The sequence below is a fragment of the Pristiophorus japonicus genome, unplaced genomic scaffold, assembly GCF_044704955.1.
Source record: "Pristiophorus japonicus isolate sPriJap1 unplaced genomic scaffold, sPriJap1.hap1 HAP1_SCAFFOLD_618, whole genome shotgun sequence".
In the NCBI taxonomy this organism is placed as follows: Eukaryota; Metazoa; Chordata; class Chondrichthyes; family Pristiophoridae; genus Pristiophorus; species Pristiophorus japonicus.
Window position 1 is genome coordinate 226,568 of NW_027254529.1, and position 17,936 is coordinate 244,503.

Below are 17,936 nucleotides of genomic sequence, written 5' to 3' on the forward strand. Positions count from 1 at the left end.
ACTTGGTGCGAATTAGGACACGGGCAGCCGAGTTTTGGATCACCTCTAGTTTACGTAGGGTAGAATGTGGGAGGCCAGCCAGGAGTGCATTGGAATAGTCAAGTCTAGAGGTAACAAAGGCATGGATGAGGAATTCAGCAGCGGATGAGCTGAAGCAAGGGCGAAGACGGGCAATGTTACAGAGGTGGAAATAGGCAGTCTTAATTATGCCGCGGGTATGTGGTCGAAAGCTCACTTTAAGGTCAAATATAACACCAAGTTGCGAACAGTGTGGTTCAGCCTCAGACAGAAGTTGGGGGCAGGGATGGAGTCAGTGGCTAGGGAACGGAGTTTGTGGCGGGGATCAAAAACAATGGCTTTGTCTTCCCAATATTTAATTGGAGGAAATTTCTGTTCATCCAGAACTGGAAGTTGGACAAGCAGTCTGACAATTTAGAGACTGAGGAGGGGTCGAGAGAAGTGGTAGTGAGGTAGAGCTGGGTGCTGTCAGCGTACATGTGGTAACTGATGCTGTGTTTTCGGATGATGTTGCCAAGGGGAAACATATAGATGAGAAATAGGAGGGGGCCAAGGATAGATCCTTGGGGGGACACCAGAGATAATGATACGTGGGCTTGAAGAGAAGCCGCTGCAGGTAATTCTCTGGCTACGATTAGATAGGCAAGAGTGGAACCAGGTGAGTGCAGTCCCACCCAGCTGGACAACGGTAGAGAGACATTGGAGAAGGATAGAGTGGTCAACCGTTTCAAAGCCGCAGACAAGTCAAGAAGGACAAGGAGGGATCGTTGCCTTTGTCTGAGAGCCGTACTGTGGCAGGGGCAGAAACCAGATTGAAGGGCTTCAAACATTGAGTTACGGTACAGATGGGCAAGGGTGATGATGGCAGATTTGAAGACGAGGGGGGGACAGTACCTGAGGAGAGAGAACTGTTAACAATGTTAGCTAACATGGGAGCCAGAAAAGGAAGTTGGGTGTTCAGCAATTTAGTGGGAATAGGGTCAAGGGAGCAAGAAATGAGTCTCATGGACAAGATGAGCGTGGAGGTCAAGAGGTGAGATGAGAGAGAGACTGGAGAAAGATGCAAGTTCAGGGGAAAACCTCAGAGGAAGTTTGGCCTGGTGGGTTAGGGAGGGGAAGGAAGGGAAGTGGCAGAGGCAGCTGATCGGATGATCTCAATCTTTCAGACAAAGAAGTCCATGAGCTCCTCGCACTTGTTGGTGGAGGTGAGTGTGGTGGAGACAGGGAAGAGGGGTTTAAGAAGACGGTTAGCAGTAGAGAATAGTAGCCGGAGGTTATCTTTGCATTCCAGATGAACAAATGAAGCTTCTCTGCCTTTGAAAAACATTCCAGTGATTTAATAATCAGATTTATTGTCTAAACTGACCATTGCTTCAAGGCCAGTCTTAATTCAACAGTTCAGTGACCACTGCATCTAAATTGACGTGTTTCCTCACTTAACAGGCAAAAGCTAAAGGATATTACTACAATTTAAAGAAAAATCAATAGCAGTATAACATTAGCAGACTTCAAATCATTCTGATTAATCCTTTTCTTAGAAACTTTTAAAGAGTTGTTTATCTAAAGCTTAATTTTATCAACAAGCTTACTTTGTAGCACCTTATTGAACATTCACTACATTTTCTTTATCAATTATTTCCTCAAAAAACTATATTACATTTGAGAGACATGACTTGTCTTTTACCCATCTCTGTTGGTTGTCCATAATTAAACCCGGGTTTTTCTAAGTATTACTTCAATCCCATATTATGGCCCTAGATGCTAACGCACTATTGATGTTGGGCAGACTGATCTATAGTCATCCAGTTTACTGCTTTCTCCATTTTTAAACCGAGGTGTTGCATTGACAACCTCTCCCTCGACTTTCCATATCCAAGAATGTTCAAAAGATTGTGGTCAAGCTTTTGCTATTTGCTCTGACTTTCTACAGCATTCTCAAATGCTTGCCATCAAGGTCCAGTGCCTCTTCCACTTTGAGTTCCAGCTTTTTCAGTGCTACTTCCTTATCTATAGTTAGCCTATCCAATTGCTCCACCTCCTCTTGTATGTTTTCATTCCACTATTGCACTTTTTTTCATTAAAAAACAAGGCAAAGTACTCATTTAATATTTCTCTCATGCCTTCACCTCCGTGAGAAGTTATCCTTTGTCACCTCTTATTAGACCTAAGCTTTCTTTATCCATTCTTTCACTTGTATGTTTATAAAATCCTTTACTGTTTCCCCTTGGTCTCTGTCTGTCTTCCTTTCTGCTTCCCCTCTATATTTTCTGTACTGTGTTTTTTTGTATTACTTGCTGTAGATTTGTCAGCTGCCTAGGCCCTAAGCTCTGGAACTCCCTCCCTCTCCGCCCTCCTTTAAGATGCTCCTTAAAACCTCTCTTTGACCAAGCTTTTGGTTATCTGCTGTAATTTCTCGTGTGGCTTGGTGCCAAATTTTTGCCTCATCACACTCCTGTGAAGGGCCTTGGGTCGTTTTACGACATAAAGGTGCTATTTAAATACAACTTGTTGTATTAGAAGGCCTTGAAGGGACAACTCAATAATTTTATGAAACATGCAAATGATCACGTAGAAGAGGTAAGGAAAAAGGTATAAAAAGTGGGTATTGGAGCAGATATTTTAGAATTCGATTAAGGTCTGATAAACCTGAAAAACCAAGCTCAGAATTGCAACATGCTTAAACTATATTACCCACCAAACATAATTTGATCAAGTAATAAATATCATTTAGGCATGAGGCTCAATTTTTCCCAGTATTTGCGCCGTTTTTTTTGCAAATGTGAATGCACTCACCATACTTTAGGTAGGTGCTGTAGCCTTAATCACAGGACTTTACAAAAGATTAACGAAGGAAGAAGATGGCGAGGAAGAAAAGGAAAAGCAACATTTGTTCTGGTCTGCATTCAATGAAATTTGAATTGTGTTAATTTTTAAAGTAATTGGAAAGTATATGTACACAGTTATATTTTATTCTGCCACTTAAAGTTATAGTAATTGAGAGTCATGTCATTACCATGGGCTCAATTTTCCCCGAGCCCGTTTTCTGACATATTGCCAGAGTTGCGCCACTTATTTAGGTAAATAAATGTGCCAGAAAAAAATGTCGGAAGTTTCCCTGATGTTTGTGCTGCAATCTGCAGCCGGGCAGCGTGGCCGGTCACCTCATGGGGTGGAGCCTGTGGTCTGCGCTGGAAAAAGGAGCCGGGCTTTCTGCGCATGTGTGGGGAAAAAAAACTGACGTTCTGGACGTCGCTGAAATGGCCACGCATGCGCAGTAGAGCTCAGAGAAAGGCGAATGGCAGACAGTGTTGGCTTGTGGATGGCAGCCATGAGAGGTGGCAACAGGGAATAGACAGTCAGCATCAGGCCACAGGACTCATTTTAGGTCCTTAAAGACTGCTCAGCGGTAAGTAACATCACCACCTAGTTTGGAGACCGGGTTTAAAGGACTCAAGTCAGAGCTAGGTAAAATGAATAGGGAGCGTACTTATGACAGAAAGCAGGCACGACGAGAATTTCAATCACAGGAGGAGATAGAACAAATCTGAGAGGAATGGCATCATGATTATAATACCAGGCAACTGATGCATCTCTCAAAAGACTGAACTCATAACTACCATCCAATACCATCAAAGATCAGTGTTGCAAACCTAACGCAGCAACTGAAGTATTTCCCTGTAGTCGAAAGAGTTTCACTGCAAATGGAAGCAACAGTGATGTCCTACTAAATGACACTAAACTGGGTGGCAGTGTGAGCTGTGAGGAGGATGCCAAGAGGCTGCAGGGTGACTTGGACAGGTTAGGCGAGTGGGCAAATACATGGCAGATGCAGTATAATGTGGATAAATGTGAGGTTATCCACTTTGGGGGCAAAAACACGAAGGCAGAATATTATCTGAATGACGGCAGATTAGGAAAAGGGGAGGTGCAGCAAGACCTGGGTGTCATGGTTCATCAGTCATTGAAAGCTGGCATGCAGGTACAGCAGGCGGTGAAGGCGGCAAATGGTATGTTGGCCTTCATAGCAAAGGGATTTGAGTATAGGAGCAGGGAAGTCTTGCTGCGTTGTACAGGGCCTTGGTGAGGCCCCACCTGGAATATTGTGTTCAGTTTTGCTCTCCTAATCTGAGGAAGGATGTTCTTGCTATTGAGGGAGTGCAGCGAAGGTTCACCAGACTGATTCCCGGGATGGCTGGACTGACATATGAGGAGAAACTGGATCAACTGGGCCTTTATACACTGGAGTTTAGAAGGATGAGATGGGATCTCATAGAAACATATAAGATTCTGACTGGACTGGACAGGCTAGATGCGGGAAGAATGTTCCCGATGTTGGGGAAGTCCAGAACCAGGGGACACAGTCTTAGGATAAGGGGCAGGCCGTTTAGGACTGAGATGAGGAAAAACTTCTTCACTCAGAGAGTTGTTAATCTGTGGAATTCCCTGCCAGAGAGAGTTGTAGATGCCAGTTCATTGGATATATTCAAGAGGGAGTTAGATATGGCCCTTACGGCTAAAGGGATCAAGGGGTATGGAGAGAAATCTGGAAAGGGGTACTGAAGGAATGATCAGCCATGATCTTATTGAATGGTGGTGCAGGCTCGAAGGGCCGAATGGCCTACTCCTGTACCTATTTTCTATGTTTCTACTATGCAATATAGGAACTTTTAAAATTTGAGTCGGAGATGCCAATAAAAAAAAAGTTACGGCAAAGATGTTGATATTGTCTGTGAAACATGATTGTGTACAAGACTCAATAACAAAGGGTTTCTATATAGATACTGCATTTCAAAAATCAATATGTTGGTATTTTGTTACATAATTATAACAAAATGCTGATATATGAAATAAGTACTAGTTTTGGCAATTGTGCAGTCTACATATTTTTCCAACAATTCTAACTTCTTTAATTGTTTTCGTTAAATGTATTCAGTAACTATCTCGCAATGAAATATGTAGTGAATGTTCTCTAAAATACTTGCATCTATAAATTTATTAAGGAACAATTTGCTATTTAATTAAAAATTGTTAAAATGATTTAAAAATCTTTAAAAAGGTAATTTCAATGCTGCAGGTTGAAAGAAGTGGGTGCATCTTCGCTTACACATAGGCTGTATGCTGTGCTCAGTGATGTAATACGTTACGCACAACTCTGCAGCGCCGAACTGCAAGTCTACAGGTGGGGCCTCGCACCAGGCAAGTGCTATGCTGACTGCAATTTTTAGGCCATTATATTAAGAGCTTTCATAATTAATTCACCCGCTGCATCTCAGGTCTGAATACAAGTTACTTTTTAAAATAATATGCCTTGATTCACACAGAATTTAACACTTCCCTTAAACTATGCAATGTAACACCGATGAGTGCATAGACAGTCTGATTTTGTTAACTGAACTAAAAGATTCATGTTGTGCAAACATATTTTATATCATTGCATGCATTCTTCAAGGGAATCTCACCTGTTCGAATTTCTTCTTGATCAGTACCATTCACATAGTCTTGACTGACCAGTGATGCAAAGCATGCCTACAAGAAATTCACAATTATTGCTTCCAATTTTCCAACATTTAGTCAACAGAAACAATCTAGTGTAAGGGCACTTTCATATCCGATTACAACTGCAGGCATAAGATTCAAGGATTCAGCGGAAATCGAGCAACAAAAGGCGAAGGGAAAATATTTGTGAAATAGATTATTGAACACATCAGAAGAGAAATCATTTAATAGATAAGTTGGAACAGCAGCCAGCAGACACTCAGAAGTGAGAAACTTCTTCACTCAGTGGGTGGTGAATCTTTGGAATTATCTGCTCCAAAGGGTTGTGGAGGCTCAGTCTTTGATTATATTCAAGACAGAGATCGATAGATTTTTGGATATTAAGGGAATCAAGGGATATGGGGATAGTGCAGGAGTGTGTTGAGGTAGAAGATCAGCCATGATCTTATTGAATGGTGGAGCAGGCTCAAGGGGCCGAATGGCCTACTCCTGCTCCTAATCCTTACGTTCTTATATTCTGATGACTAGCCATGTCAATTCACAAAAAGGGAAAGGAAAGGTATTGATCTCAAGAGGTTGGAGAGGTGCATGGACCACCTACTATATTAATCTACATGTTGTATGATTTGTACCTTTTTTTGTTCATTCCTGGGATACGGACATCACTGGCAAGGCCATCATTTACTGTCCATCCCTAATTGCCCTTGAGGAGGTGGTGGTGAGCCTCCGCCTTGAACCGCTGCCGTCCTAAATGGCTGACCCCTTATTCTGAGACTCTGACCACTGGTTCTGGACTCGTCAGCTAGAGGAAACATCCTCCCTGCATCTACCCTGTCAAGCCCTGTAAGAATTTTGTATGTTTCAATGGGATCACCTCTCATTCTTCTAAACTCTAGAGAATATAGGCCTAGTCTACTCAATCCCTCCTCATAGGACAATCCTCCCATCCCTGGAATCAGTCTGGTGAACCTTTGTTGCACTCCCTCTATGCAGAGCTGGTCTCCAGTCATCTTGGTTAATCCTTGTCACTGGACCAAGAGCTAGCTCGGTCAAGCCTGTATGGTGGTTGGTGTGCAATGGCCACTACACGGTAAAAAAAATCCACACACAGGCATCCTCCACCCTTCAGGATGTAGTTCGGGACCTGGAATATTAGGTCCTTCACTGAAACACCTGAAAACTTATCCCCTTTAGGCATGGACGCAAGTTATCCTCGATACGAGGGACCGTCTATAATAAATAATAATAATGAAAGAAGTGAGATAAAATATGGACCAGTAAAGAAGCAGATTGAATCAACAAAGAACTCTTCCAGGTCAAGGTTTTAAAGCCAATATGTACTGGATAGCAGAAAGCAAAGAAGACTGGCAGAAGACAGGGCAGAGACAAAGGAATCTCAGAGCCAAGAGATACCGAATAAAAGAACATAGTAATATCACAGAATTATACAGCATAAACATTCGACCCAACAGGTCTATGCCAGTGTTTATGCTCCACATGAGCCTCCTCCCAACTTACTTCATCTTTCCTTATAAACATACCCTTCTATTCCATTCTCCCTCATGTACTTATCTAGCTTCTCCTTAAATGCATCCATGCTAATTGCCTCAACCACTGCATGTGGTACCAAGTTCCACATTCTTACCACTCTCCAAGTACAGAATTTCTCCTGAATTACTTATTAGATTTATTAGTGGTTATCTTATGTTCTTATCTTCTATTCATGGCCCCTAGTTTTGGACTCCCCCATAAGTGGAAACATCTTTTCTACATCTCTACATCTACCCTATCGAATTCCTTCATAATGCTAAAGACCTCTATCAGGGTCACCTTTCAGTATTCTCTTTCCTAATAGTTATATCCTCTCAGTTCTTGTACCATTCTTCGCCAGTGCTTCTATATCCTTTTTGCAATATGGAGACTAGAACCGTGCACAGTGCCTTTCACTAAGATAGCAAACTCAGAGTGTCCAGTACCTTCCTCTGACAGCAGTCCATACCCAGATCCTGCACCTGATATCCAATACCTTAGATTGCATCAACACTCTACAAACCCAAGACTGGAATATGCACAATGTGCCCTGGGGGTTCTCAACCAAAGGTTCGTAGCCTCATTTTAATTTTTGACAGAGCCCTTGAAAAGAAAATCAATTTAAAAAAAGATAAAAGGAAAAATACACCGTCGTGTAATAGTGGGTTCGAGCTGAGAAACTGGCAGCTCCAGTCCCAACTCGAACCTCTGCTTTCCCCCTCCCGAACGGCTGTGTGAGGATGTCGACAGCTGCCGCTGAGATCAGGCCCCACCCGCTGAGGGAGAGAGGAGGCGGCCAATGAGACCAGGCCCCGCCCGCTGAGAGGGAGAGAGGAGGCGGCCAATGAGACCAGGCCCCGCCCGCTGAGAGGGAGAGAGGCGGTGGCCAATGAGACCAGGACCCGCCCGCTGAGAGGGAGAGAGGCGGCGGCCAATGAGACCAGGCCCCGCCCACTGAGAGGGAGAGAGGAGGCGGCCGATGAGCCCAGGCCCGGTTCGCTGAGAGGGAGAGAGGCGACGGTCGATGAGCCCAAGGCCCCGCCCGCTGAGGGAGAGAGGCGGTGGCTGATGAGCCCAGGTCCCGGCTCGCTGAGAGGGAGAGGCGGCGGCCGATCATTGCTAAGCGCAGATCCCTGGCTCGAGCTCTCCATCATCCTCTAGCCAGGTACGTACGCGCTTACCTCAGTTCCACTGGAGATTTGATTTTTTTGTCATTTGTTATTCGTGCAGTCACAATTGTCAATCAAATGAAGGGGCAAGGAAATAGGCAGCAGCTGCATGGAGGAAAGGAGCTGCTGGGACTCGCTGTCTTTGTGGAGGAAGAAGAGCGGAATATGTCAACATTAGGAAACTATTAGGATTGACACTTATCAGCAAAACTGAAACAGTTTGCAACTTCCTTTAAGTATTCTGCATTGTCTAATTTCCCGCCCCCCCAATTTTCTCTCCTGCTGTATTCAAAGTGTTGTAGTATAGTTACAAGGGTGCTGGCTGCCCTTTGGTGCCTAACCTCATTCATTCTTTACCTGCGAGCCGACACCGATTGTTAGCAGTCTTGTTCTACCAAGGAGGGCATCACAGGAAGACCGGATTCCTCACACCCAATGTTAGCCTCCAGCAAGGATTTCAACCTTCCAGCATTGTCCTGGAGTTGCCAGGAATAAAACAGTAATCTGGACACTAGTATGAGCAATTTGGAGAAAAATCCTATGGACCGTAAAAAAATGGTGTTTTTTCATTTTTATTGTACACTTTTGCTTATTAGTTATAAAAATATTGGAGATAGGGGAAAAAAGGGCTGTTGACTGACAATCAAGCAGAGAACTGGGACCGGCTGTTGTGCCAGGAACAGTCAGTGAGGGAGTGGGGGGTTGCTAGGGAAAGGTGGTGATTGGGCTCATGTGGAGACAAAGCAGGAATGGGATGGGTGTGGGGACCAGTATTTTCTGCAGTGCTGGGATGAGTGGAAGCGGTGCCGGGAGAATTTTTATACACGGGAGAAAAAATACTCGTGCTGTATTAGAGAGTCCGTGGAATTTTTCTAACACAGCTGGAGGTGGTGGGGCCTCGGAAGCAAAAATGTTGAGAACCCCTGCCTTTTACTAAATCAATAACCACTACATACACCAGAGTCAATGTCTGCTAAATACCAACAAACTGCCACAATGCATCCCATATGCGAGGATTCAATTAGTGCCCACTGAGTATGCACCTAATCAAAATGCAATCAATGCATGTTATACACATCCCAACTTAAATACAATCAATACCAATCATCCAGAATCAGCAGAGGAGGTGGCCATTTAGCCCATCGCATTTCTGAAAGTGAGTATTGATTCTCTTTGCCACTGTAAAAAGTTTCGGTTGTCTCTAACTTTGTTCTTTGGCAATCTCAAATTTATGATATCGAGTCATCAACTAACCAAACACTGGAAACAATTTTTTTTCTTCTACTTTATCAAAGTTCTATAATCTTGAACATTTAAATGAGTTCCCCACTTAAGTTTCTCTATTCGAATGAAAAGAGCCCCAGTTTATAATGTCTCTTCCATAACACTTCATTTCATGGCCTTGATATCTTTCCTAAATTATGGGTGTCCAATACAGCATGCCAGGTGCCTCTCCCTAACACTGGCATCTCCCCTCAGAGAAATAGAATGACATAGCATAGGAGGCGGCTATTTGGCCCATTGTGCCTGTGCCAGCTCTTTGGTAGAGCTAACCAATTAATCCCACTCCCCTGCTTTTTCCCCCCTTCGAGTATTAATACAATTCTTTCTTGAATGTTACTATTGAATTTTCAGGCAGTGCATTCCATTGCTGTGTAAAAATGTTTCCTCATGCTCCTTTGGTCTTTTGCCAATCACCTTAAATCAATGGCCTCTGGTTGCCGACCATTCCGTCACTGGAAACCGTTTCTCCTTATTTACTCAAACAAAAACCATTCAGGATTTTGAACAAATCTCCTCTTAACCTTTTCTGCTCTAAGGAGAACAACCCTATCTTCTCCAGTCTCTCCACATAACTGAAGTCCCTCATTCCTAGTACCATTTTAGTAAATCTCTTCTACACCCTCTCCAACGCCTTGACATCCTTCCTAAAGTGTAGTGCCCAGAATTGAAAACAATACTCCAGCTGAGACCTTACCAGTGTTTTATAAAGGTTTAGCATAACATCCTTGCTTTTGTACTCTATTTCTCTATTAATAAAGCCAAGGATCAAATATGCTTTTTTAACAGCCTTCTCAACTTGTCCTGCTACAGTCAAAGATTTGTGTACATACACCCCATGTCTCTCTTCTTGCGCCCCCTATAAAATTGTACCATTTAGTTCATATCGCCTCTCCTCTTTCTTCCTACCAAAATCTATTACTTCACATTTCTCTATATTAAACTTCATCTGCCATGTGTCTGCCCATTTTATCAATCTATGTCCTCCTGAATGACTATCCCACATTTGAGTTTCATATCATCTGCAAACTTTGAAATGATGGCCTGTATACCCAACCCCAGGCCATTAATATCAAAAAGAGCAGTGGTCACAACACCCATTCCCTTGGGAACACCACTGTATACTTCCTTCCAGTTTGAAAAAACAGCGGTTACCACTACTCTTTGCTTTCTGTCCCTTTGTATCAATGCTGCACTGTCCCTTTAATCCCATGGGTTTTAATTTTGCAAACTAGTCTATTATGTGGTACTTTGTCAAACTCCTTTTGAAAGTCCATATATACACAACATCAACCACACTACCCTCATCAACCCTCTCTCTGTTACTTCATCAAAGAACTTGATCAAGTTAGTCAAATGCAATTTTCCTTTAACAAATCCATGCTGGCTTTCATTTATTAGCCCATACTTCCAAATGCCAATTAATTTTGTCCCACATTATTGTCTCATATTAGGCTGACTGGCCTGTCGTTGCAGGGTTTATCCCTCTCCCCTTTTTTTTTAAAAAAAAGGAGGGTGTAACATTTGCAATCCTCCAGTCCTCTGGCACCACCCCCCATATCCAAGGAGGACTGGAAGATTGAGGCCAGAGCCTCCACAATTTCCATCCTTACTTCCCTCAGTAACCCAAGATGCATCCCATTTGGTGACTTTTCTACTTTGAAGACAACCAACCTTATCTCCTCTTTATCTATTTTATCTTATCTAATATCGCTACTGCCTCCTTCTTTACTGCTACATTGGCAGCATCCTCTTCTTTAGTGAAGACAGATGCAAAGTACTCATTTGGTACCTCAGCCCTGCCCTCTGCCTCTACAAGATCATCTTTTTGTCCCCTAATCAGCCCCACCCTTCCTTTGACTGCCCTTTTATTATTTATGTATTTATAAAATATTTTTGGGTTCCCTTTTGTTAACCGCTAATCTATTCTCATACTCTCTTTGCCCCTCACTCCCTTTTTTAGATCACCTTTGTACTTCCTATATTCAGCTTCGTTCTCTACTGTATTATGAACCTTACAATTGTCATAAGCCTCCTTTTTCTATCTCATTTTAACTATATCTTTAGTCATCCAAGGAGTGCTAGCTTTGGATGCCCTTCTTTTCCCCATTCCCCCTCACACAATGTGCCTTCTCTGCATCCGAATCATCTCCTCTTTTGAAGGGCTACCATTTTTCAATTACTATTTTGCCAACCAATTTTTTAATCCAATCCACCTAGGCCATGGCATTCCCTTTTCAACTCACTGAAGTTAGCCCCTCCTCCATTTAAGGATTTTTACACTTGATTGTACCTTGTCCTTTTCCATAACTATTCTAAATCTGATATTATGATCACTGTTGCCCAAATTATCTCTCACTGAAACATGCTCCACTTGTCCCACTTCATTTCCCAGAACTAGATCCAGCACTGCTTTCTTTCTGGTTGGGCTGGAATCACATTGATCAAGAAAGTTCAGGTATTCTGGAATTGCCCCCCCTCTTTGCCCTTTACACTGTTCCTATCTTAGGGTAATTGAAGTCCCCCATTAACACTCCTCTAAAGTTCTTGCATTTTTCCATTTATAGTGGGCTGTAGTATGCTCCTAGCCAATGTTTCATTTAATATTTTTTAGGTGTGCAGCCCCCATTCAAAATACCGTACATATGCAGTTTTCCCTATTTAAAAGCTGGTGAGCCAACTGCGCGGGAGCTGCAGAACGCAGCACAGCTTAAAGGAAACACTGCACCCAGCGGCGAAATATCTAAATTCTTCCTTAATTCTAACCAAATAGACAATATTTGGCCACTCAACCGAGTACAGTACCATAGTGGTTATTGTTGCTGGACTATTAATCCAGAGGCCTGGACTAATAATCTGGAGACGCGAGTTCAAATCTCACCATGGCAGCTGGGGGGATTTAAATTCAGTTAATTAAAAAATGCTACTATCAGTAATGGTGACCATGAAACTACAGGATTGTCAGAAAACCCCAACTGATTCACTCAAGTCCTTTAGGGAAGGAAATCTGCCATCCTTACCTGGTCAGGCCTATTTGTGACTCCTAACTGCACTCTGAAATGGCCGAGTAAACCACTCAGTTGTATCAAACCGCTACAACAAAGTCAGCACTATGGGAGTACCTTCACCACACGGACTGCAGCGGTTCAAGGCGGCGGCTCACCATCACCGTTTCAAGGGCAATTAGCGATGGGCAATAAATGCCAGCCTTGCCAGCGACGCCCTCATCCCTTGAACGAATAAGCAAAAAAGGGCACCACCCCTCCTGTAACAGTTCTCCTGACCTCAGGCCTGAGCCCGATCCATTCCCCCGACAAGCACCTCCCTCCCTACACCTGACAACACCCCAGCATCCCTTTCCACCCCCTTCCCCTCCCCCAACAACCACCCCCAACCCTTCCCCCCCAGACACCACCTCAATCCTTCACCTCCCTTAAATAAGGTGAAAGCAGGGAATAATGGTAAAGAGTATTTAATTTTAATTTTTTATCTGCATGCATAAAGCATTCATAATAAGATAGATAAATTAGTGGCACAAATAGTGATAAATGGCTTTGATCTAATAGCCATTACAGAGACAGGTAATAGTATTGGGATAAGAGGGAGCTGTTCCATCAGGACGGGCTTCACTTGAACCAGGTCGGGGCCAGTGTCCTGGCGAATCGAATAACTAGGGTTGTAGATAGGGATTTAAACTAAATAGTCGGGGGGAGAGATCCAGTGAGCGGGAAATTAAAAAAGTCAAAGAGAAAGGAGAAGGCAAAAGTGCAGGGTAGCGAATTGGGTAATGATAACCAGAGTGTGACAGGAAGGGACAGAGCGTATATACATAAAACAAAATTAAAAGCTCCATATCTGAATGCATGCAATATGCATATGGGGGGGCTTCTTTACGCAGAGGGTTATGGGGATCTGGAACTCACTGCCTGGAAGAGTGGTGGATCCAGAAACCCTCACCACTTTTAAGAGATGGATGGGCACTTAAAGTGCAGCAACCTGCATGCAGGGTTATGGACCGAGAGCTGGTAATTAGGATTAGACTGGATGACCTTTTGTTGGATAGAACAGATATAATGGTAAGTACTGCAGGGAATAGAATACAGCCAGGGTGATCTTCTGAACTAGCTTCAATTGCCTGGATGGATTGGAGAGGAATTTTCCCAGATTTTTTCTCCCTAAATTGGCCTGGGCTTTTATCTCGCTTTTGCCTCTCCCAGGAGATCACATGGCTCCGGTTGGGTGGGGTGTAGAATGTTTTAGTATAAGGGGTGTCGCAGTTGTAGTGAGGCGGATTGGTTGGGCTGGGTGCTCTTTGCCTTCCCGTCATTGTTCATAGGTTTATATGTAACCTTTAGGGCTACTGACCAAGGGTTGTGTGGCTCTTTGTTGGCAGGCGCGGACACGATGGGACGAAATGGCCTCCTTCTGCACTGTAAATTTCTAAGTTTCTATTTCAAATTTCCAGAATTCACAATATTTTGCTTTGATTTAATGGTTGATTGAGGGCTAATCTGAGAGGTCCTTGGACTGGATAAATTCTAATCCATTTTCCCAGTGCTTTCGACAGAAAATCTAATATCCATGAATGAAATAAGATTTGCATAGTCTAGTTATATTGCATCTGGAATAAAACCAGAAAATGTTGTGTGTGATAGGATGGAAGGCAGGAGTGATTAAATGACAAAAAGGATGATGGTGCAAGGCAAAAGTGGGTGACAATAGGACAAGAAACAAAAGATTATTCTAGAGGAGCTGTAAATGGCAACAGCAAAACCATTATCTGCACCCGCCGTCCATAAAAAATGGGAGCAGTGGTTATGATATAAGGGAATTGGATAAGTACCTGAAAGATAAAACTTTGCAGGGCTACGGGGAAAGGGCAGCGGAGTGGGACTAGCTGAAGTACTCTTGCAGAGAGCCTACACGGGCCGAATGGCCTCCTCTTGTGCTGTAACCATTCTATGATTCTATTTTAGGACAAGATTGACAGTGGAGCATTTTGCACTCGGCAGGCTTTCAATCTCTGTTGACTTCTGTTTTTCTAGTTCAGTGTAATCTCCATTGGATCATGGAACCCAGGGATTTGTTAATTTTTCCTTTCACAGCATTTTATTTTGTTTATTATTGCCTAAGTACCATATTTTTAAGGTATTTTTACCGCGAGGGCAATGAGGTAATTCATTCCAATGCCACTATTTGACAGATTACAAGGAGATAAGTTTTCCTTTTTGACAATCCATCTTTTAGTCATGTTGGAAAAGAAAAATCAAAGCAAATGGTGCCACTACAGCTGCAAATACATTGTAGACTGGACCAGTAAAAAACAGCAGATGAACACACATTTTGTCTTGTTTATTGTGAGGACATCAGCATTGGGAATTCTGGAGTAACCAACCTCAACAAGGAGGTTTGATTTAAGTACTTTCACCAGACTCTGAAAGTTGTAAAAACAGACTTCTTATCCATGGAAATATGTATCGAAGAATCATAGAAAGGTTACTGCATGGAAGGTGGCCATTCAGCCCATGCCGGCTCTCTGCAAGAGGACCTCACCTAGTCCCACTCCCCTGCCCTTTCCCTGTAGCCCTGCAACTGTTTTTCTTTCAGGTACTTATCCAACTCCCCTTTGAAAGCAATGAAAGGGTGGTGGAGGCACACTCATTCAGGCAGTACATTCCAGATCCTAACCACTCGCTGTGTAAAAAAGTTGTTTCTTATGTTGCCTTTGGTTCTTTTGCCAATTACCTTAAATCTGTGAACTTTGCTTCTCGACACTTTTGCCAATGGGAACAGTTTCTCTCTATCTACTCTGTCCAGACACCTCGTGATATTGAACACCTCTATCATATCTCCTCTCACTCTTCTCTGCTCGAAGGAGAACAACCCCAGCTTCTCCAGTCTATCCACTTAACTGAAGTCCCTCATCCCTGGAATCATTCTCGTAAATCTTTTCTGCACCCTCTCTAAGGCCTTCACATTCTTCCTAAAGTGCAGTGCCCCGAATTGGACACAATACTCCAGTTGAGACTGAACCAGTGTTTTATACAGATTTATCATAACTTCCTTGCTTTTGTACAGTATACCTCTATTTATGAAGCTTTCTCAACCTGCCCTGTCACCTTCAACGATTTGTGCACATATACCCCCAGGTCTCTCTGTTCGTACACCTCCTTTAGGATTGTACCATTTAGTTGATATTTCCCCTCATTCTTTCGATCAAAATGTATCACACTTCATTTTTCTTCGTGAAATTTCACCAGCCTGTCTGTGTCCTCTTGAAGTCTATCACTATCTTCTTCACTGTTCACTATACTTCCAAGGTTGTGTCCTCTGAAAATTTTGAAATTGTGCCCTGTACCCAAGTCATTAATATATATACACATGTAATACAGCAAATGCAGAAAACCATAATGTAATAAATTCTGTTTTTGCTAACCATCACATTCCATGGGAGAATGTTATTATTTCTCTTCTGACCCTGCCAATAACTGTTTTAAGTTGGATAAAACAACAGTCAAGTTCCATGTACAGTCTGCCTTGTGTTTCCCACATTGCGCATCCTGCAGCGAAGGATGCTGTTGAAGCAATCTCAAAACCAGTGGCAGATCTGCTACTGGACTTTTAGAAATAATTTTAACGGTAGCGTAAAATGAAGAGAGCAATACTAGCACTGATATGATGCAAACGAGCTTTAACGAATAAAACATGGAGGAACAAGGTGGCTCAGTCTCCGCCAAGCAATAGCAAGATGTGATAACCAGAGGGAGCCCCTTAAAGCCTATTTTGGAAGCAACAATGAAACAGAGCAACCTGGCCTAGTTCAGTGAATTTACACATACATACAAGATGAGGAAATGCATCTTTACTTTCTTTTTTTGGAACATGGGTTGGATGATTTATTAGCCGACAATGATTTTTCTCAAGACAAGGATTTGAGAATTGCCTACCACTGGGAAGACAGCATTAAACTGCTAAAAACACTGCTCAATCGATTTGTCATGTCGGATGTGTCAAGCAGTACCAATGATGGATTTCCAAGATTTAACAAGTCAGGAAGAAAACCAGAAATTGTCTGTTTGCATTAAAGCTAAAATTTTTATTGCTGCTAATGGAAATTTAGACAATGCCACATTTCATAACTTCTATGCTGGAGTCAGAAAGTTTTATTCTACAGCTGTCCAGAAACTACCAAGAAAATTACCACTATCATACAAAATTCTTGAGGTGTTGGGGACTACTACATCCACTTAAAAAATTGGATTAAGATGAAGATGCAATTATTAATCTACTGACATGATTTCTGTTATGTTCAGAATAAATCCACAGGTCTATGTCACAAGCTCAAACTGTTGAGACCTTGGTCGTTTTATTTCAGACTTTCGAGTGAGGAAGCAGCTTTATACCTCCTTGCCCCAGGGTGCACAGGTGACCCTTAGGTCTCCCACAGGTGTGCCCCCTGGTGGCAAGTCTTATATTTGGGTACGGTCTACATACATACATAACATCACTCCCCCTCCCCCCCCAAAGTCTTACTGTGCAAGTTATTTGCAAGTTGAGGCGATCTGGCGCCCTGTACCCTCGGGTCGATCACCTGGGTTGAAGTCTTGACATGGTGGGTTCATCCTTGTGGTTGACGGTGAGGTTGATCGTGTTGGTGGGTCGCTGGGGGCCAGCTCCTTACGGTGTGGTTCCTGGTTATCTGTCGTGCGCAGTTTGGTCTCGTCCCACTGCTTTACTTGTTAGTGCGGTACATGGTTTCACAATCAAACACTCCGTTTTCATCACATGCACTCCATTCCCACCCTTGGCTAATGCGGTACGAGCTGCCCGACTGGGTCCATGAACATGGTCTGCATCACTTATTCCGATGTCGTGTGGAGGGGCCGTGCACTTACGGTGCATTCTCTGCTGATGGCATGCGGAAGGCTCGGTTCTGAGTGATTCGGTCTGGTGATTGCGTAACACCCAGGATAGCCGGGTCTGTAGGAAGTCTACTGTGGCACGCGTGGTGCTAGGTTTGGTGATTTGGGCGCTGACCCTGAGATTTGGAAAGCCCAGGATGGCCGCAATAACCTTGAGACTTTCGGTAGTGGCGGGAGGCCTAATGGTCCCCGTGGACATTGGGCCATAGTATGGGGGCCCCGGACCACCGACTGCGTGTAGCCGCCCTGCCTTGCTTTGCAACGTTGGGATGGGTCTATCGTCTTTTTGGCGGATAGGTTGTCACGTCCCGTCTAGCAGTTCACCTTTGGCAGGTGGTAACATGGGATCCTGGCTGGTCAGGTCCTAAGCTGGAGGGCCGTTACAGTTGACCCCTCACTTTCGAGCACTTCCACGACCGCGAGTGGGTCTTCAGGCTGCGCCGTTTCACCCCGGGGGTGGGCAACGGTGGCCAACTGAGAGCATGGGTGCCGCTCTCTGTGCCTGGCCCGTGGCGGATCA

At 43.6% G+C, this 17,936-nt stretch overlaps 1 protein-coding gene across 1 annotated transcript in view; it reads right to left on the reverse strand.

Annotated features, from left to right (window-relative positions):
* Positions 1-17,412, reverse strand: part of LOC139255591 (mediator of RNA polymerase II transcription subunit 28-like) — a 34,198-nt gene extending 16,786 nt beyond the window's left edge. Inside the window, exons 1-3 of the mRNA XM_070873957.1 lie at positions 17,390-17,412; positions 12,515-12,548; positions 5,478-5,544 (exon numbers count right to left, since the gene is read on the reverse strand). Of these exons, the coding sequence (XP_070730058.1) occupies positions 5,478-5,544; positions 12,515-12,548; positions 17,390-17,412 (124 nt within the window). The remainder of the gene's footprint in view (positions 1-5,477; positions 5,545-12,514; positions 12,549-17,389) is intronic.
* Positions 17,413-17,936: the final 524 nt, after the last annotated feature.